General features: G+C 40.3%; 1 protein-coding gene across 2 annotated transcripts; it reads left to right on the top strand.

Moving 5' to 3' along the window:
• Positions 1 to 288: 288 nt before the first annotated feature.
• On the top strand, positions 289 to 23,718 carry hgfa (hepatocyte growth factor a). Of its 2 annotated transcripts, none has more exons than XM_029280811.2 (18): positions 289 to 547; positions 4,828 to 4,990; positions 5,145 to 5,257; positions 5,908 to 6,022; positions 9,404 to 9,546; positions 10,254 to 10,374; positions 10,559 to 10,683; positions 13,219 to 13,390; positions 13,584 to 13,735; positions 14,475 to 14,568; positions 15,808 to 15,947; positions 17,512 to 17,547; positions 17,723 to 17,831; positions 17,951 to 18,025; positions 20,020 to 20,157; positions 20,404 to 20,510; positions 20,611 to 20,744; positions 20,964 to 23,718. In XM_029280811.2, the coding sequence occupies exons 1-18, from the start codon at positions 484 to 486 to the stop codon at positions 21,138 to 21,140; spliced, it is 2,178 nt and encodes a 725-aa protein (XP_029136644.1). In that variant the 5' UTR covers positions 289 to 483; the 3' UTR covers positions 21,141 to 23,718. The 2 variants fall into 2 exon arrangements, with proteins under 2 accessions (XP_029136644.1, XP_020508269.1); XM_020652613.3 differs by having other exon boundaries at positions 291 to 547; positions 13,602 to 13,735.
• Positions 23,719 to 24,404: the final 686 nt, after the last annotated feature.

Below are 24,404 nucleotides of genomic sequence, written 5' to 3'. Positions count from 1 at the left end.
ATGCCTCTTCAGAAACCTATAGGGGAAGTCACTGAGCCTCATGTTTTATAAAGTGGAAACTCAAACTTTTTGCCCTTGGGATATTTTGTGCAATTCTCTTTCTGCAGCCCAGAGAAAGCTGGGCATGATTAATTCACATCTTTTTGTTAATCTGCTGGCATTAGGGAAACTATAAGAACTCACCAGGCTTTGATCTTTTGAGTGTTATAACCTAGTGACTCACGTTTCGTTTTATTTTGTAGGTAATAACCGGAAGCTGCACTATTTAAAGCAGCGTACTTGACGGTGCTGAAGGTGAGACGCTGTTTGAGAGGAGCACAAACTGAAGTTAAGTTAAGTGGGGGGGGTTGAACCGAGGACGTGTGGCTTGCTGGCAAAGTGGCATCTGAGTGAGGAAGTCTTCTGCTGGTCTCCAGACTCTCTGGACTTCATACAAGGACCGAGTCAGTCTCACTTAATCCGGATTCTATCCTGCTTATAACCATGAGGACAAACGTATGGATATACCAAGCTTTGGTGTGTGTAGTGGTCACTATATTGGATACAGGTAAGACATATGCAGGTTTGCTTCTAGATGATGAATATCAGTATGACATGTTTATGTTGTCCTAACTGTGAACTTTGGAGACAATGTTTTTATTTTAACTTTTCTTCTGGAAGAAAAAGTCAGAAATGAAGCAAGTCAGAAAAGCAGGGGAACAATATTTCGACATAGTTTTCTATGTTTTTAACTGGGATTTTGACATCCAGGACTTGTTTTAAATGAAACAGTTTAGAAAAGAGACTTTCTTGTTCATTTAAAGTAGGTTACATGACGCAGATGGGCATTGAATGAACTTGATCACAAGCTTCACCTTGTTCCTTCATTTGGCTCACTCTCTGAGTGAAATACACTAATAACTAAAGATTATGAAAGAACTTCCTTCAGGCTATTTGTTTTTAAAGAAAGTCTGTTAACAAACGAGTAGAAATTACTTAATTTAATTGAGTGTATATTTGGCTCTGATAATCGGCGAGCAGTCAGAACATAATAATTAATCAATTCAAACTGTTTTGTGCTCACATTTAATTAAAAACGTCAACAAGAATAGATTGGCACACCGGTGTGTGCTTCAACATCTGCTTAAAGGTGCAGACCAGTAGCAAAGCGCACGTTTAGTGGTGCATCTGTTAGAACTCCTTTTTCATTACACCTTATTTAGGTCATACTGATAGCAGTCACTCTTACATCTGTCGGTAGCTGGTGCATGTCTGCTTGTAACGTTGCAGAGCATAAACACTTCCATCAGTCATTTAAGCGCATCCAAAACGAGCTGTGCGCGTCTTCTTTAAGCGCAGATTATTTGGTGGTTATAGGGTGTCCCGGTTTACATCCGCTGCCCGCTGCCATGTCACAGAGTAAAGCACTGAATCCATAGTTACCACCTCCAGAGGTGCCGACCCTGACCTTTGGCCCGCCCTGGAGTTGGGGAAAGTAAAATGTGCTTGTGTCCCGGTAGAGAGATATAAAGGGAGTGCGTGTGTGTCTGTGTAAGGGGGACTATGGGGGTAAAAAGGATGGGGTTGGAGGCTAACATCTGGTTGAGCCCAACACCACACTTTGCTCTCTGAAGCAGATGTGATGTCTGCTTAATTCCCAGACAGAGGCACACCTTTAACCTGCTACCTTCCTGTTGTTTGTTTAATTCAACCTTCTCCAAAACACTGCCTCAAAATGTATTAAAAAGTAGTATTATTGCATTTCCACAAGGGAGAGATAGCCTAAAACACTTATCCAGCTGAAACTGAAGTCCTTTGCTCAAGGGCACCCAAGTGGGAGTTTCTGAGTAAGGTGAGAGTCTTGGTCATTCACCTTTCCCCTCTACATTTTCTTAAGCCAAATCAAGGTCTCAAACCTGTTCCTGTTAGCTGATCCTGTCTCTTCCCATTAAATCTCATCTCTCTCAAACCCACCGATTGAGCACATTTTATTATAATCTCCAACTTCAGCAAAATGCTCGGGATCTGGAGATAGCGGGAGTCGGACTTCGAGGAAAGGAAGAGACTTAAGTGAAATCTAATTGAGCAAGCTGGCCAGACATCAGGGCTAGAACAACACCATGATGAGTGCCAGATGTGGTCCAACGGAGTTCAAACATTAATAACATGTTATCCCCGAAAAACCGTTCTCAACCACGAGGACCCTCTTCAAGCTGCATGGTTTACAATATCCTACGTACACACACAACGTCCTGTGTCGGATCTTGGCACAGGAGCATGTAGCTGTAACTCAGAAGCATGAGATTTCCATTTGTGATTTATATCGCATTTGCCGCTAATTCTAAACGGAAAACTATTGTAACTAAACACATATTGCGCCTTAAGATGTTTTTGTAGACCTCCAAACCAACATTTACAGTATGGAGCTCCATTCCGTTAAAGGATGGCCTCTTAACTTTTTCCACAAGGTAAAAATGAATGATTTGTCTGGCAGAGGATTCTGACTTAAAAAGTATGGTTTTGTCTTGCTTTTGAACCCACTCTGAACACATATACATTATGCCATGTCTTTTCAGTGACACGTCTCTTTTGATGTTCTGATACCAAAGAACTGTCTCTCAACATATGCCTCTGAATAGAACAAGAATTTCTTAGAATTCTTCCAACTCTGACACCTATACATGTTTTCTACACATACCGTATGTTTGTGTTGGATGCAATAGCTGAGAAACTGCTCTAAAAGTGCGATCTATTGTTCCCTAAATATATATATCCCCCCATGTTGCTTAGATTAAATGAATAAACTCGCTGTCTCTGCAATGAAACAGAATGCGTTTGAATGAGACTTTCATGACCTTTAAGGCCTCATGGATGCAAAAGTGTCTGTGGGAATAACATGTAAGAACAAAACTATAGCATTACAAATGTAATAAAGTAATAAAATATGTTGATAAAAGCTGTTCACTCTGAATGCAGTGAAATATGAGATATGCTTTCGTGAGCATCAAACCTCCAAAGGAGGCAGTTGAGTGCATTCAGCCTGTTGGATGGACATCTTTCATCTTGGCTGTCTTCACAGCTCAGCATCCACTCTTCATTTGTCAGGCAGCATTTTGGACTAAACTTTTATCCTTGACATCGCTCATACTTGTTTTCTGACACATCAACTCGTCTGCTACTTATGTTCATCTAGCACAGCCAAAGCACAATCGCACAAAAATATTCTCAAATTTCTCCATTTTGACGCAGTGGCCATTAGCCCGCTGACAAGGGGCTCCGAATGGGAAACTCAAACCCTGTCACTGTGTTTCAGGTCAATCATTTAAATGTAGGAAATCTGACCAAATGTAATCATTTCACCACTTCCCAATAGACCAGCAGATGACAAATCGATGCTTAGAGAAAATCTCAAGGAATATTGTGTTGTGTTTGAAGATTAGACAATCTGAGATATCGGATTAGCTCCAGTTTAACAACAGCTAATTTTAAGGTTCAACCACTTCCAAGTTAACTTCTCTGGTATATCTCAATATTACGGGAAAAGCCTGGGATCCTTCCGTCTTTTTTCTCTCCCTCTGCTTACTCAAATAAACCCAAAAGGACAATACAGTCACATGTAAACAGTGATGAGAAAACAATTCCGCCTCTGTATGACTTTAAAATAAATGATCTGCTGTAGTCTGTAAATATACTTTGATATCATTACTATAATTAATATAATCAGGGTTTAAGTCATCCCAGGGCTGTGACTCCACACTTCATCCACATTTGTGTAGGAGGAATTTTCCTATGCCTAATTTTTAAAACTCCTCATGCAGCATCACAACATTATTACAGACTTGTAGCTTCCTACCGACTTCTGTGATATGGAAAACGTCTGCTTTGTGCATATGGTGAATATGTGCATGGTTGATTCAGGGTTAAAGACTTGTCAAATGATGTCTGAGTATGATTCATTATTGCTGATGCGTTAAGGGAAATGTAGTAAAAAAAGATATTATTCGCTGCTGGCCACCCAGGGCAACATATGACAGTGAAAGAACTTAATCTTTGTTCTACTTCAACCATGCCAAGACTCTGAAACCAGTTTAATGCCTCCTGCTGTTCTAATATTCAAACCACCAGGTGAAAACTCTGGGAAACACGCTAATGGGTTTGACAACTTCTTCATCCTCAGCGGCTTGACAGCAGCGGTGAAATGTTTGGCCATGTCTCCTAGAATTTGAGTAGTGTTTGATGCTTTGTGAAAAGGTGGCAAAGAAATCCACATGTTTGTTAGATATTATTATTTCTGCAACTTGACAGCTGACAGTTTAGATACATTCAGGACACGAGAGATTCAGACAAACCAAACCAAGAATTCCCACAGAAAACAGGTTGCGCCCAACCACCTGTCCGCTGGGACAAACCTTAATGTGTAATGTGAGTGTCACTCAAAGAAAAATCAAAACTGTCTCTTAAAACTCAAGCATCAACATCCCTTCCAACAGACAATCGTCAAAGAACTGGCAAAGGATACAGTCCTGTATAAACACTTATGCAGCATTCACATCATACAAGACGGAGGGTTGAGACAGGAGGAAACAAACGTTAAAGCTCTTTCATCACCTAACATCTTAAGACAGTTATATGATTGAAAGTTTGGTCAAGTGAAAGGCTAAAAATACTGAACATTTACAATAATTAGCACTATATCAATTAAAAAAAATGTGGTTATAGTGCTATATATTTGATCATTTGCCTGACATGCTGTTGCCTATTTGTATCATCAAGCACCAAGTCTGATAACTTTCAGGAAAATTGAATCCGAGCTCGTGATTTTCATGCTGTGCCCTCATGTTCTTGCAGGGTTTTGCAGAAGGACTCATCAGTCATTACAGAAGTATGAAAAGACCGAGCATCACATGCTGGTTTGCCTGGATTGTCCTCAGCGGACGATGGTGCGAAACAGTCGATCACAGGAGCACTGCGCCCGCAAGTGCAAGAAGGTCAAGAAAAACTTCAGCTGCAGGTGACTAACATTTTCTTTTTCTGTTTACCCTCCAAAAAAAAAAAAAAAAAAGTTCCCTTCACTCCTCCTCTTCTCCTGGGAAGATGAAATATTTACATATTTTGGGTGTTTATCATTTTGTCATCGCTCAACTACTTCCCGTGTGTTTCCACAGGGCTTTCAACTTTCAACGACACAACAGGAAATGCCACTTGCTTCCCTTTGACCGTTTCACCCATGGTGCACAGAAGCAGGCCAATGTCAATTTTACTTTGTATGAAAAAAAAGGTAAATGTGGCTATTTTTAGGCTCTTGAAGCTGACCTTATGCAACCAGGTGTTTTTTCTAACAAGAATACTCAGGTTCAGCCGGGGTTTTTGTGAGAGCAAACTGTTTTTTGGGGGCATTGCGGGTTATTTCGTCTAGCGCCCGAGTTTTTTAAGGTCCTTGGTTTTTCTGTCGTCACAATATAAAAACCAACCTCCCTCACCCCCTGCTGTTTAATCACCCCAGTGTGGAGAGACGCGTGCATAAACACGGAGCAGACTTAAGTGGAGTGTACACAAAAAAAACTCATTGTTTACAGCCGGAGCGCAACAACTTTTCTCCACTGCAGGCTGTGGAATCTTGCACTTTAGAGTTTACTGCAAAATTTACAGAAACTCCCCCCGGTGACATTTAATGAACTTCAGGGAGTTGTCTGTTTTGGGAATAACACACAAGCTTGGACAAAATAACAGGCGCGCTGTAAAAACCACTTATTGACCATAGATGGGAAACTATATTCCAGGTGGTCAAGGCAGGGGACACAAATCAACTTTTAACTGACCTAATGCTTTATAAACTGTCACACGGGGAGTACACAGGGACAACTTGTATCAAAAAGTGCAAATAAATATTTTCAAATGCTTTTTTTTTATGACTTTGTTTTTACTTAGATTATATAAGGGAGTGCATCATCGGCACCAAGGACAACTACAGAGGCAGGAGGTCATGGACAAAGTCAAACATCACTTGCCAAGCGTGGTCAGATAACATCATTAATGAGCACACGTAAGTCCTTCCTTTTATAACAAAGAGAGTTTTAAAAGAAAGTGGATTTCTGAGACAACAGCGCCTTGCTTGCGTGACACAGGGAGTCAAATGTGTTTTCATTCACTTCCTCTCATCAGATTCCTGTAGATTTGAAGCTGCAGCCTTCAAACGCTATGTTTTTTTTATTTTAAGTCTGCACCACCTTCCTGGATACTCCTTAGCTTCTTTCTCTGGGTCTGATATTGAACAGGCCTCAGCAGTTGATTTATTGATGTTCACATCATCCTGTTGCTCCTCTGGGGTTAAGGGATGGTGGAGGCAGGGAGGTGCGTGAACGTTTAGCCAGAGTTAAGTCAGATTTCTTTCAACACATGCAGGGATGTCCTCTCCATTGGGGTTGGGTTTTTTTTTCACTGCACTGTAGGCCATCAGGTGTATCCCAAAGATTTTTTTTTTTTTCCAGAGGCCCCACGTTAGGAAAGATCAGTGAATTTGTGATTATGGTTCTGTGCCAGGGTCTCATTAGTGGGGATCATTAGTCACAAGATATTTTAACTGCAGCATGGAGGGGGGTTGAGAGAATGAGTTATAAAAGTCAGAGGAAGTGCAGAGTGAAAAGATAGTCACAAGGGAGGTGGCATAAAACAAAGACATTGCAAAAATGTAAAGACTGAAGGCCTTTACTATCTGTTGTCCAGCTGAGCTCAAAGACATTCTGATAAAATAATTCCAGTGATCCGCCACAATTAAATCTCTTCACAGTGCTGGTCTTCATCCTCTCTTCTCCTTTTCTTTCTTCTTCCCTTCTTCCTTCAAGAATCAGCTTCACATTACGAATACTTTGTCATTGTTTATTTGACACACGGTTCTAGTTTCCTTCCCACATGGCAAATGTAGCGTCCATCCACATCGCCCTGGCTTGTCAGCAACTTTTAACTTAAAAAGGGTCAAAGGGAGCTTTACTTAAGGGAGATTTAGTGCCACTGTGAGGTTACCTAACATGGGACTGTCCCGCTGTGTGAGAATTACCACCGTAATGAACCACGCACCGTTTGAGTCTCAGGTAACTATTATTTTCATGCTTGACCGATCACCGTGGGGCAGGGGTGATTTCTCAGGAGGTTCCCTTCCAGGAATGGGACTTCCACCTGTTGTCTATATTTAGTGTTTGAACCGTGGGGAAAGAGCTGTGGACTGATGCCCAGCCAAGCGTGGAGAATGGAATGGAATGGAACATTTCTGTTCATATTAATAATAACAACTGATAACATTGAAGTCATTCATTGATCCCTATGGGACCATCGCTCATGTTTTAACACATGTACACCACAAAGTCAGTTCACACTGCCATAAAAAAAAAAAAAACTCTCTCTGCAGCTTCTTTAGAAAGATTGATACCATTCTCATGCCTGCATGGTAATATGAGGCTTCCCCAACAGCCAGCTAGCTTAGCTTAGCTTAGCTTAGCTTAGCTTAGCAGAATGACAGAAAACAGGTAGAAAAGCTAGCATGGCTTGCATGTTGGTTAGCTGAATGGTTTGTTGTTTTTCGTTACCTTGGGGGGGAAACATGCTGGCTGTTTCTTGTCTTTTCACCGAGCGTAGCTAAGCTAGGCTAACCATTTCCTGACTGTAGCTTCATATTTGGCTATCTCTAAGCGTCCTACATCACCCTTGGCAAGAAAGTAAACAAGTGCATGTCAAAATTCTAAACAATTGTTTTTAATTCAGCATCCTGCTTCCAAAAATTATTAATGTCTTCAGACTCATTAATTCCCTGCGTGCTTGCTTTAATCTGTTAATAATTTTACGTTTGGATGCGCAGCATTGATGCATGATCATGTTTTTTCCATAATCTCCAGCTGCATGTTGCTTGACATTTTACAGCAGTTACTTCAGCTCTAGGTTTCAACTTTAGTTATGTACAAAATAAAGCCAATCTGTTCTCTTGCCGGCCCAGAGAGCGAAGCATGTGTGCACACAGTCTCTGCCTGCGGTCCCGATGGGAACAGACCTTGGCAAGGAGATGAATAACTGGCCAACATCTGTTAGCGCAACATCATTATTGCTAACTTGCTCCCATGCGACGGCCTTTTTTACGGACTCTGACCAGATGCACCCCCTTTTTTTTCTAAGTGAAGAACCTTGTAATTCCATTTATAATTTAAGTATACTCTTCTATGATAGAAGTATTGTATGTTGAGCTGAGAGTTACACAAAGCCGATGCGAAGTTTGGTACTTCACAGGCTGTCTCATTGAAGGGGAACAAGTGTTTTTTCTCTGTTTTGTTATAGTGAAATGTTGCTGTTTGTCTTGACCCAGTCCTATTTTTCCAAAGGTGGGACTATGATCTCTAGCACCCCATTTGTTTGTTCATTTTGGCCTAGTTAGATGCCTGAGATTTTTTCTCCTTTGGAGTGAATGATGTTGTGCATTAGTGAACAAGCCTTGGGTAAGCCCAAGTGCACAGAGGGGAGAGCAGAGCAGACTCCCCCAGGAAAAGAGTCATTGTCTGGGTTAGAGTTTTTAGACAAGCTGTGGAAGGGAGGGTGGGCTCTGGTTCTTTTTGCTATTCCTTTTTTTATCTTTATATAATCAGTACACACTAAGCTATTGCCTTTTTCTCACTCCAGTATGCCAATGTTATCTGAGTTCAAGGGGACCCTTCATTTGTTTCTTTCATCCTTCCATGCCCACAACTTTTTCTTCTGTCTTCTATCTCTGACTCCTTGGGTGGGAGGGGGAATGCGGTCAGCATGGATCATGAGGTGCTGACATGTCAGCTTTTCATCATCCCTTCCTGACAGAAGATGAATTTCACACACTGTCCATTTAGTACGGGGCTCCCATGGCGACTCCCATTGTTACATTCCATATGTTTGGACAAGCTTGGTTCTTTTTCTTACATTCTTACATTCAACCATCTACAGAGAGGTATTTGGTTTAAAAGTGTTTAAAGGCTGCCAGCAAAAGACCTGCTTGGGTTGCTCCAAGTGGCTCGTTGCATTGTTCTGTGCTGTTGGTGATTACTGTGCTGTGACAGAGTCTGGCTGTTTCACACATGAGGGAGCAGGAATATGGTAGGAATCAGTAAGGCGATCATGCAAGAGGTGCAAAGCTAGAGAGCAGAAGTGTATTAATGTCATACTTTACATACGGTTTCTTTGAAAAGTCATTCTGCGATTTAAAATGTTTCCTGGTCACATAACATTTTCTCAGAATGAAGCTTACATCTGAATGTCAATGCCTTTTGAATTTATTTTGCTTGTTACTGAGAGCACTGGCAGGTACTGTATACACCACTGGAGCAGCCAAGTGTGCAAGTACTCCCTAAAATTTATTTATACAGCTTACAGTATCAGTTAACACTTTCAATAATGTGTGTCTACTCCCCTGTAGGTTTTATCCTGATAGGTACCCAACGCAAGACCTGAGGGAGAACTTCTGTCGGAATCCTAACAACGATCCTGGTGGTCCTTGGTGCTACACCACTGACCCAAATGTACGAGCCGAAGAGTGTGGCATACCCAAATGCTCAGAAGGTGAGAGCATACAAAAAAAAAAACATACCTTAGCAATCAAATTAAGCTCATATAAATGAGAAAGGAGTGACTTTTTAAGAAAGGTTCTAGTATTTGTTTTTGAAGTCTCATTTTTTTATCTGTATCATGCAAAACCATAAATCTGGTTTTACTTCTATATGCAGACAACACACACCTCTACCTGCCTGTTGAACTTACTTAAAACCATTCATATCTGCTTGATGTTTATCAGCTGAATGACAGCAAATCCTTGGTCAGTGTCTTTGCCCCTATGTGATAGAGCTTGATGATAGTGACCGCCTTTTAGTCCCTGGTTTTCCAATTTAAAGCCATTTGCGTATCGGTGTAATATTTTACTCTAAATTTATACTACTTCTCAAAGAATGTGCTCCAGGCCGGTTTTAGCCAAGAATGTCCCCCAAATCAAATTATGTACATCATTCACTGGTTTGGAGAAGGTTTTTTAATTGAGTATATCTTATCACTATAGACTTTTGCATTCTTTTTCTTTTGTAACATATTTTTCTTTCCATCTTTTATGCATGTAAAGCAATTTATTACTTTGTTTTTGAAAACTCTGTGGACCTTAACCTGGGATACACAGAGTTTACCCTATAATTGTTATTATTTCTTCACTGGAAGTCATGTTTACATTCATTACTTGAGGAAAGAAAGCTCTAATAGATTTTGTTTTCTTTGTTTGACAGAAACCTGTATGACATGTAATGGGGAAGATTACCGGGGCAAAATGGATCATACAGAGAGTGGCAAAGAGTGCCAGAGATGGGACTCCACAAGACCTCACAAACACCACTTCCAGCCCAAAAAGTAAGCTGCAAAGCTTATAATCACATAGTATCTTTTCTCACGGACAATGCTGAACACACCCATGACAGATGCTTAAAGAAATGACGCTAATACTCAGGAGACATAGACCTCACCAGTTGATATGACTTACAGCCCTCCCTCCTATTTTCTTTCCTCCCTGTATCCCCTCTGCCTTCTCTCTCAGGTATCGAGACAAAGATTTAAAGGACAACTACTGTCGTAACCCAGATAATCGTCTTCGCCCCTGGTGCTTCACCATGGATCCCAAAACTCCGTGGGAGTACTGTAACATCACTGTGTGTGGTAATGGTAAGAGCCCATTTGTTGATGTGCTCCAAATCTGAGGTTGGGTTTTGTGGAGAATCCTCAACAAATCTTTTGATCCAGCCAATCCCTGTTTAGATAGATGAATGACTCAGTTGCTATTTTTTCTCTACATCTACTACCCTTACAAGCCTAAAACATAATGCATCACACAGTTATGAATCCATGCAAAGTTTCAAAAGTGGATTCAGTGTTAAAGATCGGTTGCTTGGTTTTTGAAAAAGACTTTGGTTGGATGCTACCAGCTAGCTAGCGGTTTGAGGGCGCCATGGGCTTTGCTACATACAGGACTTTGGTGGTTTGGGGTTAGTTGGAGTGAGCTGAGTAAAAAAAAAAGCCCCTTTTCTCCCCTGCAGAGTTTCATAAATCTTTTGTTTACCCGGCTGGGTGTTTCATGTGGTGCTCGGCTTCAAATCCTTCTACCTCAACAAGGAAGAATAAATAGGTTGTTTATAAAGGGGAGGGGTTCTGACTGGAGAGCCTGAAGTGTTTAACAGAGACCACTGACAGATGACAAGGGACGGTAAAAAGGAGTGTTACAATAGAGGCTACTATATAGAGATTATGATAGCTATTTCAGTGGTATAAAGAAAATCCTTACACAAACAAGCAATTTAAAGGACAAAAGAGAGGAGAAAACATCATGGACACAGATGCTGCCACACACAGCAGGAAGGGTGACTGAGTGGTTTGATGAGTTGGGAAATAATGTGAATCATATGTTTTTGCCTTTTCAGTCACAAGATCTCAATCAAATTGAAAACCAAAGTCAGGCCTTGAGGACTGACAACATTCCCGACAACCATCATGAAAACAATGGTGTTCGTCGCTTAATTACGGCTCCAGACTTACCAAGAAACTTCATATTGATGTTTCTTTATTATGTCACCAATCTGTTTAGAAGTATTACAAGAAAATTGTCAAAGAATGAATCTACTGTTTAGAGTAATCAGGTTTTTGTTCAGTTTTATTTTACTGCAAAACTGTATTTTAGTGCTGATGGTATCAACCTGCATCTTGCCATAGCTGACCACTTTGTCATAGATTATTACACATAGAGAGATCACACTAATGTAACAGTAACTCAGAGAACCAAGGTTACGTTAGTGACCTATGTATTCCCAATTCTATGTATTTGTTTGAATCATGGACAAACAAAAAAGCAGTGTGAACACCTTGAGCTTGTGAACATCGTCTATTACTTTACAATGTTTTTCTGACTTTTATGGATTAAACTTTTATTGTTTTAAAGATGAAGCAAAGGATTGCCTTATCTTTAAAACAATCTTAAGATGCATCAGTATTTAAATAGTCACTGTGACAGAGACAAAGACAGATGATCTGTGTATTTGTGTTACATTAGAAAGCCAAAAGTTACCTAAACTCCAGCTCTGTCAGACCCAGAGTATTTGTTTGGTATGTTTTTAACATCTTTGAGAGATTTGCAGAATAATTTCACTTGAGTAGTTACACATTTGGCAGGATCTGACAGAGTTGTAGTTTATGTAGCGTTTGGCCTTCTAATGTAAAACAAAAAATAACAACGGGCGCCAAAAAATGGTTACCCCAAAGGTGAATTTGTTCTTTACTTTTCTTTGAAAGCACAATGAAATATTTCCACATGTGCGGCAACAAACACACAGATCATCTTTCTTTGTCTTGGTCAGACACATACACACATGTAGTGACGAGTACATGTTATGATTTACAGCAAGGGCGGAGGATCTGCATTTGTCCAGATGTGTGCATCCCTCAATGCCTGCCCTCAGAAAGATAAAAACCACTGACCTGTACAACACAGTGCACACAGACACTGGCATGCATTACATCAAGCCAAAGAATCCCTCTTTTCTATCCGCCTTCTCATTTCTGCTTTAAAACATTCCCTTTCCTCCTCCATCTTCTCCCATATCATTTGTCAAAGGCTAAAGTAACAGAGACAGAAATCTGGAGGGGAGAAGTCGCTCCCTAAGTATTGCAATTCCTGCACTGTTGAAAAGCAGAATTCCTTCTCAAGATGTTTGGAATAGTTTTCCGGTGGATAAAGTTGCCCCAGCCAGATTGGGTTGGATTTGATATATTTGGTTTAGCTAGAACAAACAAACTTACCAAAAAACATGTCTAAATGTTGAAATGAAGATGTATTCATAAACAGGGTCAGATTCCATTTTTTTTAATTACAACCTGTGGCATTGTGCGGTGTCAGCAAGTTAAATAACTGCATGTTGTTTTGTTGTGGATGTCCCTGCGTGCAGGAATGTGGGGCACCAGTGTTATGAATACACAGAAAGTTTCCTATCACAGTTGAGACATGGAGGGAGTGCTACTGTTTTTGATCATCTGTCTCTAGGTTAAATATGACACATTCTTCTAGGGATTAATATAGCCCTCCTTCTCTCCCTCCCCTCTGCCGGCCTTTGATTTCTACATCTCAGTCTCTTTACATAGCTTTATCTGTGATTTAAATTTCCTGATTATGCTCAGACATACAATTTCTATCTTTTTTTTTTTCTTTGCAAGACTCTGACTCAAGTGAGGAGACATATGTCAACGTAACTACGTCCTGTGTCCAGGGAAAGGGCACCGATTACCGCGGCACAATGAATGTGACTCCAGAGGGTGTGACATGTCAGCGCTGGGACTCCCAGTTTCCCCATAACCACTCGTTTCTTCCTCAGAACTTCAAATGCAAGTGAGTCATCCTTCTTTTGTGGCCCCTGACAGCTTGGATTCGATTCTATCTGCTGTGTCAGGGAGGTGATTTGCTCATTTTGTGCATTTGACTGTTGAAGTGCCAAAAGGCAAGAGATGAAAGTAAAACCCAAGTCATCCTGCTTTTGCTTTAAAAAAAAATGCCTTCTTCAGCACCATCATTTAAATTGTAGTACGTGTATGTGTCACAGGGACCTCAGAGAGAACTACTGCCGCAACCCTGATGGTGCAGATTACCCTTGGTGCTTCACTACAGATCCTAATCAGAGGATAGCCAACTGTACACATGTCCCCAGGTGTGATGCTGACGCCACACAAAAAATAGGTAAAATACTTTATATTTTAAGATTATAGAAACCGTCTTGCCTTTGTTATCAATTTTCTCTCTGACTTTTAGCATGGAAGCAAAAAAGCATTTCTCCCGAAAAGTTAAACTTTAATTTTAACATCCCAAAGCACACAACTAATATTTTGTATATTACTATAGCTTTAAATTTTTTCTCTTTTATAATTTATTTGAAAAGGAGAAACACTTGTGGTCCTAAAGCCATGCCATGTTTTTGGAAAGTGGATTTACACAGACACTTTCTATAATGCTCCCATCAGAGTCATGCTGCCCAATGAATTCCATTTCATGAAAGAACAAAACACCACACAAAACAAATGCTTGCTGTCATTTCCCATGATTCTCTGCTTTACATTTGCTGTAAGACCACACATGTCAAACTGCAGCCAGACCGATGTCTACTATAGCCCCTGTTCAGAGTCTGTTTTAGAACAGACATAGCAAGGTTTCATTTTTCTATTACATTTGAGAACCACCAGTAACACAGAAGCCCTTGACACTAAATTGATCCAAACCACATAGGAAGCAGGAACACTTAATTGTGTTATGTTTGCATCAATGAGAAAAACAGCCACAACCAAATCAGGTACAGTTCTTTTAGTATACCCACTTAATGATGCATTAAGGTATTTTAAAAATGGCTTGGCTCAATATTCCATACAACCTTCTGTCTATTTTACAAGTTAGCCTTAAATGACTTTATCCTGTTCTTCCTCAGACTGTTATGAAGACAATGGAGAGGCATACCGGGGCACTTTATCCATAACCCGATCAGGAATTCCATGTGCAGAATGGTCACATCACATAAACAGGTAAGAAAGAAATTCATTATGCATGTACAGTACATTTGTCCTTTTTCCCTTTTTATTACCACCCAGTCAGGCGTACGCTATGTGAAGAAACACTGAAGGTATTTCCTGCTTCATCCGCCATCTTGGATTTCCACAGTATCTCTTCTTACGTCATGCTCCCTGCAGGGAGGAGCATGACATGACTTCCTTAGGAGTACATGTGTGAAAAGCTACAGAGACTGACATTCTTTTCAGCTCAGTTGATGTTTGTTGACAACCTAGCTCCCATTGCCCTGTGAAAATCCTTTTCAAATGAATGAAGCTAAGAAGTGAAAACAAACAGCAAGAGGAAATCAGGGGTTCCTCAGGGGTCAATACCAGGCCCAATTATTATTCATTTAACTGACGAAAGGAAACCCTGGGGTGCACTCCAAGTGACCCAACCTGACGGAAAGGTTGGGCTGTTGCTCCATGCTTAAGTCAGGCTGTTGGAATAACTTAATTTACAGGAATTTTAAAAGCCAAAATGGCACAGACAGATGGACATGTTCCAGAGCCGACCCCTGACCCCAGGAAGTGCTTTCTGAGGAAAGTAGATCAAAGCCAATCAGCTCCCTTGCGTAGACTGCAGCCAGCGAGTCTGCCCCTGCTCAGGATCAAGGGTCATCCCAGGAAAAACTGCTGAGAGCTACAGCTTGTTTAGCATTCTCCTGGGAAGTGGAATTATCCTCACCCACTGACAAATTGTTGCCAATTGCTTCGCATTACTTTTCAGTGTGTCTGTCCAAACTTCTATATAGTAATTTCTAGACTGTGATATTATGGATATATGAGAAGATTACATTTAAATGTCTCGAAGTCGTTAGGAATGTTACAGAAAGGAACACAATTAGTTGAATTCCCAAATATCTAGAGCAAAGTCAAATCTTTCCGTGGAGGATGTGACTCCTGCTGGTCTGAGCCCTTATAAATGCTTGGAGTGCATACTTTAATACTCCCATGAGCACTCTCCACAAAACTCTGTTTCCTTCTACGGGCTCTGTGGGGCAAAAACAGATGATTCTTTGCACTATAGGAAAGCCAGAGTTAGACTTTCCAGGCATACCGTGGTTCCTTACAGTGTTTATGTACTGTATGTGCAAAGAAGTGGGTGTATGCGCATGCTTGTGTGTTTATGAAACGTGGCCCAGTGTTAGTTCTGAAGCACTGTGGGCCAAATAACAAATGGAATATGAGAATCTGTATTTGTGTGTTTTACAGTGGGGATTCTCACTCTACAGAATCCCACGTAGGGCTGGAGAGCAACTACTGCCGGAACCCAGACCGGGACAAACATGGCCCCTGGTGTTACACCAATCCAAATAATCGTTTGGTCTGGGACTACTGCAAGCTGAAGCACTGTGAGTGGATTATGTTGTATTATCTTGCCTCATCTTTTGTCTATCACTGTTTAACTGTGTTACGTCATCCATAGCTAAACCTAGGTTAACCAAAGTAGTAGAGACATGCTTCTCACACATATAGGCCCGAATCACACACATGCACAAACAGGACCTGTGGACATGCATTAGTGGAGAGAAGTAAGAGTGGTGCTGCTTCAGTACACACTGCTACGCAGGGAGCACAACACAGCGGTTGGGGGTTCTGTGCCTTGCTCAAGGGTACCTCGGTGGTACTCGGGAAGTGCCTTGGCAACTCTCCAGCTACCAGACCAACTTACATATTATGGTCTGCATCAGGACTTGAGCCGACGACCCTTTGGCTCCCTATGGACTGAGCTACTGCTATCCCTAGCTAGCGGCTTGGCAACGTGAGAAGTGTTGGTCTTGATAAAGTGATTATTGTAGACAAGTGAACAAACTACACAAGTTAAATATTGCTTTTACAAGTTGCTAACAGGTACCACATGTTTTCTCCTGAGTATTCCACTGCAACAGTGACAGCTTGATTCACATACACAAGTTTTGCTGTCATGTTTTTTATGAGGCTTTCTTGAAGCATAATGAGGCACCATAATGGCTGCCAAAACGGCTGCAGTTGTTACAAACATGTGTACAGATACAAGCTGCTTTGAAAAGTAGGAGCATGAGGGTAATGGCTATTATCATGTCTGTAGGGCTCTGGCTAAATGCAGCAAAATGCAGGTGTGGATTGATAGTTTTGGAAAATATCAGAAAACTGGCACCATTAAAAAATGTCAAAGCAGCCCTGCATTACTACTACCTTGTGTGCTTCTATGGAGAACAAGCACTGCTTGTGGTTTAAGAATAATAGGCTGTGAAATGGTCAGTGGCAGACTCTGAACCCACAACAACAAACAGCTGAACATTTTGAGAAGAAACCAAGGTGGTTTGTTGGGTCTAATAGCTAATAAACTTTCACGTCGTTGAGTTAAATTTACAATGTGCAAAAGTGCTGGAAGACGATATTTCAGGGTCAAACAGGGACAATTTGGTGGTGATCATTATAGATCAGAGAACCCCTAATGGTTTTGGGTGCAGTAAAATGAAATAATACAAGTGATAAAGTTTGGAAGTCTTGGTTAACTTAAACAAAAAAGCGATGTGTTAGCCATGCTTTTGTCCAATGTTCAAACAGCAAACAGATGCAGGTCTCCGCTGACATCCTTCCATTTGAGAAAACACACACAAGCGGCTGGACCCAACATTTTCTTTGGCTGGTTTCAATCTGGCTGCATTTAAGAGCCGCTCTCAAATGGCCACATAATAATTTTCTAAATATAAAACATGTCTTCCATGAAGTTTTTGAGGTCTACAGCAAATTTATTTCCTGTGGTCGCTGGCTGTTATAGCCTAGAACAATGATTTCAATTGAGAGTCTTTATGAAGTGAGGAAGGGTTTCTTTTTCGATTAGGTTTAATACCTCGTGTGTCAAGGGTTTGAATTATTACATACTGCTGTGGGGTCTCATTTCACTGTTGCACTTTTCTTTACTTCTATCAGGTGAATCAGCTACAGTGGCTCCTCAAGCAAACCAAAGTGAGTATCGGTTTTACTTATCAGGCTTTTATCTCTTATCTATAATCTGGCTCCTTTTCCTTTATGACTAAACACATTTCATTGCTTTTTGAAGTTTACTGAAACTTTTTTCCTCTTGAAATGTAAATTATACATACGTTGAACATGTCCCTAAAAAAAACGTCTCCTTGTTTAGCTCTTACAAGGCCCAAGATATCGTGCTTTGTGCATATAAACACCAGGATTGTTGGAGGACACCAGGTGAGAGGAACAGACGGCAGCTGGGTCGTAAGCATCCAAAGAGAGTAAGTGTCATTTTACAACTGTTTTTAAAGCATGTAAATACTCATGTAATGCTTTTATACATACACTCTGCTTTTGTTGCCGACAGTAGTTGTGATACTGTCTTCTTAAATGTTCCTAGGAAGGTTCATTTGTGTGGTGGCTCGCTGATCAGAGAAAACTGGGTTTTAACGGACCAACAGTGCTTCACCTCCTGGTATGACAGCGACTTTTGATTGTTCTGATACTTTTCCTTTTTATACCCATGAGACAAACTTTCACCAAATCCTTTCTCCCTTTACTCCATCCCCTTGACATTTTGTTGTCCACTTGCTTCCCCTTTTTCTTTAGTACTGTTTGAAATTACGATGCAGGATGTATCCTGTTTACTGACAGGTCCCTTCCCCTGCCTGACCGGAGATATGGAACAGAAAGGTTCGGCCTGCAGATCTGTTGAGCCTCTGCAGGTTTATCTGAGTCAAAGCTAATCATATACACACATATCTCTATATCTGATGTTTTGGCTTCAAAGAAAAAGGCCCTATCTCTGAATGTACTGTATGTATTACATATGGTGTGCATCAGTAGCCATTAGCCTGTTATTTTTAGGCCCATAAAAACAGGGTTTCCTTTGAAACTCTGCTTTTAGTCTTTGTTACATTTGTGTGTCGTCTCCATATGTTGCATATTTGCAAAAAGTATCAATATAGATGATATATAAGTGTCAAATTTAAATTGCTGGCATCATTTATGTGTAGACCTTGCTCAAGGGTGCAGCAGTGAATGTCAAAATGCACCTGGAATTTTATGCTATGTATGTTACAAATGTCATAAATGATTTTACTTTTCTCCTGGCCTTTCCACTGAACACATGCAAAAACATGATATTTTTATCATTTTTGCCAGGCCCCACCCTTTACTTGTGTTCTACTGACTCTCTATGAGCTGGACCGCTGCCTGAGATTCTCCTGCAGGGTGGTTTCTAAAACCTGAATGGTCATAAAAGGTGAACGAGCTTTTGCAGTTCGGGCCCCACAGCTTTAGAACGCCTTGCTGGGAGAAGTCAAGGCGGCAAACTCAGTGTCCCCTTTAAATCTCTTAGAACTCTCTTATCTCATGGGTCGGGGTAGAGCATGCAGCCTAACCGGGCGGGCGTGAGCTTTGCACTGTCTCTGCCATCCCTGCAGACTCTTCTTTTTGTTTTCCCTTTTCTATTTTGTGGTTGGGATTGGGGGTTTCTTCACTTTTTGTCCTTTGATTGGACATGTGTGTTTATTTCAAATACCTGTTTATTTGCCTAATTACTTATCTTAGCAATGACTTAAGTGTAGACCTCTCTTGATCTGAGAAAACTTCTCTTTCTTTTCCACTTTACTTGCACAACTTAGTGACATAGTGTTGCTGTCCCATCAATGTGTGGGACTCAATGAAATGGATTTCATGTTTAAATGTTGCTTGTTGCTCACAGGTACCACATGTTTTTTTCCATTGCAACAGTGACAGCTTGATTCAAATACACGAGTTTTGCTGACATGTTTGTTATGAGGCTTTCTTGAAGCATAATGAGGCACCATTATGGCTTCCAACACGGCTGCAGTTGTTACAAACATGTGTACAGATACAAGCTGCTGTGAAAAGTAGGAGCATGAGGGTATAATGGCTATTATCATGTCTGTAGGGCTCTGGCTAAATGCTGCAAAATGCAGGTGTGGATTGATAGTTTTGGAAAATTCTGAAATCTGGCACCATTAAAAAATGTCAAAGCAGCTCTGCATTACTACTACCTTGTGTGCTTCTATGGAGAACAAGCACTGCTCATGGTTTAAGAATAATAGGCTGTGAAATGGTCAGTGGCAGACTCTGAACAAAAAGAGTCTCATAGAGTCTCTCCTCATAATGTTTCACCATGTTGAGTTAAATTTACAACGTGCAAAAGTGCTGAAAGATGAGATTTCAGGGTCAAATAGGGACGATTTGGTGGTGATCATTACAGAATCTAGAACATCTAGCATCTGGGAGAAAACCCTTCCTGTCCCCTAAATCCCCACTTCTTCCTAATCCAAGTCTCCAGTTTGTAACACAGTCTTTCTTTTAAACAGTTAAATAAGTATCAAGCTGAAGTGAAGATAACCCTACATTATCACTCATCATCATGACTAGTTCAAGATACTGCATGATTACAACTTACATGTTGGTGCTTGTTATTATCAGTGTTCCAGATCTCAGAGATTACAGTGTGCAGGTTGGTCTGCGTCACCTTAATGAATCCTCAAACCACCCGAGGCTGCGGATCTCTCGCCTGATCTGTGGCCCTGAAGGATCCAACCTGGTTATGCTGAAACTAGCAGAGTAAGTCCACAAAGACTCAGTAAGCTTCCAATGACTATCATTTCATATTTTGTATTGTGATAACCATTATAACTCTCATCTGAATGCATAATAATCCTTTAAATTCCCCAAAAAGAGCACATTTTGATTATTTCTACAATTTTTCAAAAGCAGCTTTCAGTTTGAAACCAAATCCCTCTAATTTGCATTGCTTGTGTTTATCTCGTATGTTTATTTTGATAGTCATTTTTTGATTGTTTGTTGCAGTCCTGCCCCTGTGTCTGAAGGTGCCTCCACCATTCACCTCCCAGTCAAAGAGTGTCACATCCCTGAAGGCACCAACTGCACCATGTATGGATGGGGGGAAACCAAAAGTACTGCCTTCTTTCACCCACATTTGTATCAAAATTATTTTCACACCAAACAATGTTGGTAATGTTTTACAATAACGCTGTATATGCCTTTTATTTTCAGATTCTGGACACGATGAGGTGCTAAACTCTGTGACCATGCCTATGGTGGATAATGACATGTGCTCACAAATCAAAGGGGATGCTGGGGAGAGCAGAATATGTGCCGGCGGCAGGAGGGGGGAAGGCATTTGTGACGTAAGGAACCAAAAGATTTCAACACAAGGAACACTTTAAACACTTACACAAATTCTAAATAACAAGGCAACATATCAATTCATTGTTTTCACAAGAGACATCTCATAAGGAATATTCATAGACAATTTGTCCTTGGTTTAGTTTGGTCATTTAGAAAGCAGTATTTGCGTTTGTTAGTGTGCTGTCTCTCTGATTTTTGATTCTACTTTTCTCTTGCAGAAAGACAACGGTGGTCCTTTAGTTTGCCAGGAACATGAGCGCAAAGTCATCGTCGGCGTGAGCATCCAAAGAGCAAAATGCGCCTCATCGCAGCCGGCACTTTTCGTTAACGTTGCCTTCTACTCTGAGTGGATATACAAAGTGTTCAGACTCTACCCCAACTTCGAGAGGAACTGATGCATGGCTTAAGCACAAACTGCAAGAAGGAACTGGCAGCAAATTCCTAGACTATTCCAACATGGGGAGGAAATGAGGAAAATCACCTAATGCGATTTTCTGGCTGTTTTTTCCGAGAGGACAGAGATTAGAGATCGAAGACTGGATAAATGAAATGGAATATCATCCAGTTTTTTACTTTGCAAATGAAGACATCATTTATTAAACCAAAGTCTTTGGCACATGCATACAGTACTAATAGTATTTTGACATGTTCAGAATTTCTGAAGCCACTCAAACAAAGACAATGAAAGAGAAGGACTCTTGTGACTCAGTATTATCTCCTGGAATTTACTTGAATATGGACAGAACCTGGTTCTCTGGGGGTCGCTTCATGGGTTACCCTTTTTGCGACTGGGATTTCTCCTTTCTATGCATTGAGCTGGACTGCAAATAATCTCTTTACCCCCAACACAAAGACACTTATGTGATCATACATCTTTGGTAAACCCTACAAATATGATAAATAGTGTTCTGCTACTCAAGAATCTTTAAAGCCACCTGTATGCAGTACAGACACTATGGAAAAATATAGCATTTAGCTTAAAACCCATAATTGCAGCGACATTTAAAATATGGCTTCCAAATGTCCAGCATTAAAGTGTATGAATTACATTATTGCTGTTTAAAAAGCTAACTGCAAAGCCGTGCCATGCTAATTGTGTGCAGTAGCTGGACTACCTTTTCCCTCAGTTAGCTGTAATTGTTAGTATCCCCGTGAGAGGGTCTAAGTAGGACTGAGTGGACTGCTCCACATCTTATGCTAATATTTGTAGCATGAGAGAGAGAAGAGTCATGCCAAATATAACATGGCTATTTGGCCTCCAGTTTGGAGGGAACTTTGGCCCCTGATGGGCTGTGTGTGGTCAGTAGGAGATTTTATACTTTACTTTTGTTTCATGGAAAGTGACTCCTTATGTACAGAACTGCAGATTTATAGAGTGTGTTTCCTGCAGAGTTGTAAGGTTTTATGGGTCTTATAGATCTGGATTATTGTTGGTTGTCTCATGTCGGATTGGTTTTCTTTGTGTCTTTGATTGTCTTAAATATTTAAAGAGACTAGTCGCATTGTCAGAAGAAGTTAGATATATTTATTTTTGTTAAATGAGCACAATACATCATTCAAAAGGATCCAGATTCTGATGTGATATTTAGCGTTTTTTTTCTTCCTTCTGAGAGTAATTGTGACCCCAGAATAAGTGGTCTGGATGTTTGACTTACAGGTTGACTTACAGGTAACCGCTAACACAAACACGATCTACAATGAAAGCGTACAAAAACCCTCTTCAGTAAGGACTACGTGTTGCTGAGCAATAATATTTATCCAGAGAGTTTAACCTTTACCAGCTGTGCATTTTAAACAAACGCACATAACTGAATGCCAGAAATCAAAGGTTATTCAAACATTTAAAGCAAAATAAGTACAAAAGCACTCATTCAATAGTAATATACCAATCTGATTCAAATGAGATTACAAAACACAACAGAAGTATATATTAAAGCTCTTGATTTGTGTTGATTTTGGCGCCCCATGTGGATAAAGTGGTAAATAAAGATGTGCCCTTTTGATCTCTTCATCCGACACCTACCCCTTCCTAGCAGTAACAGGCATAAGAAATTACTTTATGAAAAACATGAATCTTGTTGTTAATGGTCTCTTATCCTTTTGTAGGTTATAAAAAAGGCTTCAGAATAAATCTCAGTGTGTTTTAACCAGTTAGGAACTCCTCACATGAGCTTTATTTTGTTAGCAAAATAAGATCCTTTAAAGACCATTTGTCTTTGACCCTTGTGCTATTTTGGGTGGAGGTAATTTAGCTAGTTAGCCAGAGAGTTTAAATAGAAAATGCTACTATTTCTTTTCAATTTCCCCTTTTTTGTGTTGCTCCTATCTGAGTGTTAAACCATGCACCCTGCTCTTAGCTCTAAGATGACTGTTCTAAATATCACATGTAAATAGTTCAAAACAATGGAAGCTGAGAGTGGCCGTGCTTACAACGTTTTGAAAATCTGCTCTGAAAGTTGCATATTAAGCCTTTAAGAAAACTGTATTTTAAAAACGATCATAAACCAGGCTTATCTTGGCTGCCATACAATCTTATCATGGAACAAAAACACACCAATGTTAGTCGCTTTCCATCCGTCATTTTCCCTTTGATTCAAGTGTGACCACACGTGAATGAAGTTGCAATTGAACAAAAGAAAAAGCTTAATAAAAGCAGTTTACATAATCAAGTGAAACCAAATATCACATAATGTAAGTGTATTGTAAATGTATCCGTTTCCTTGACGGCTGTTTTACTTGTTATTTAATTTTACTTTTATGTAAATATGCATTCTGTAAATTCCCATCTGTAATTTTTGTAAATATCATACTAAACTATTTTTACCTTATATGTTCGTATACTGTAAACTTTAATTATAACAGCTGCTATTTTGTTTTCTAGTACGTTGTTTCATATCTATGACCTTTTCTGAATTCAGCAGCCTTTGTATCATTCCTATTTTAATAAACAACTTGAAGTGACATTTAGCTTGATCCCGTGCCTCTGCTCCTTTCTTCTGGCTTTTCTTCCACACACTTAGAATCTGTTTACTCTTTTTTTTGGCAGTTTACGCCTCATATCAGTCAGAGCAGCGGATTCTAACGTGTGATAAATAGTGCTAAGTGGCTAAAAGAACAAGAGTCATCCATCCAGCCACTGAGGGAGAGAAATAATAACATGTCTTAGGAAACATTTGCTGACAAATGTGGACACTCTAAGCTTCAGTCAGATCCTATTGAGCTTTTCAGCGGCTCCAAAAGTTTGGGTTGCTCAATATGAGATTAGATATGCTTAATGCTCCAAATGTATGATTGATTTTTCTGTCAAAATATTATAAGGGAAAAAAGAGAGAGAGTTTCTGGAAACCAGTAGCTAAATACAATTAGTACTATACTCATAAAGACTACTTTCAGCAAAATGAGGTCACAAGGTATGAGAAGTACTTCTGAAGAACATTTTGTGAAACAGGTTAAAGTAGAATTCTACTTTTGTAACGGAACAAGTTTCAGCTTTTTTTTGGGGGGGGGGGGGGTATTTTTGCCTTTATTGGACAGCTGAAGAAAGACAGAAAGGAGGAGAGAGTAGGAGATAAGATGCAGCAAAGGGCCGAGGTCGGACTCGAACCCACAGCCGCTGCAACGAGGACTATAGCCTCCAAACGCGCGCCACAACCGCCAGG

This window comes from Labrus bergylta, chromosome 23 (assembly GCF_963930695.1).
Source record: "Labrus bergylta chromosome 23, fLabBer1.1, whole genome shotgun sequence".
Taxonomy (NCBI): Eukaryota; Metazoa; Chordata; class Actinopteri; order Labriformes; family Labridae; genus Labrus; species Labrus bergylta.
This window is presented reverse-complemented; position numbering and strand designations above follow the sequence as displayed.

Bases quoted from the DNA above. Each gene is read 5' to 3' on its own strand.
- hgfa (XM_029280811.2), top strand. From the start codon at position 484: ATGAGGACAAACGTATGGATATACCAAGCTTTGGTGTGTGTAGTGGTC. The intron at 4,991-5,144 runs GTGACTAACATT...GTGTTTCCACAG, and splicing joins AAGAAAAACTTCAGCTGCAG to GGCTTTCAACTTTCAACGAC. The intron at 6,023-9,403 runs GTAAGTCCTTCC...ACTCCCCTGTAG, and splicing joins AACATCATTAATGAGCACAC to GTTTTATCCTGATAGGTACC.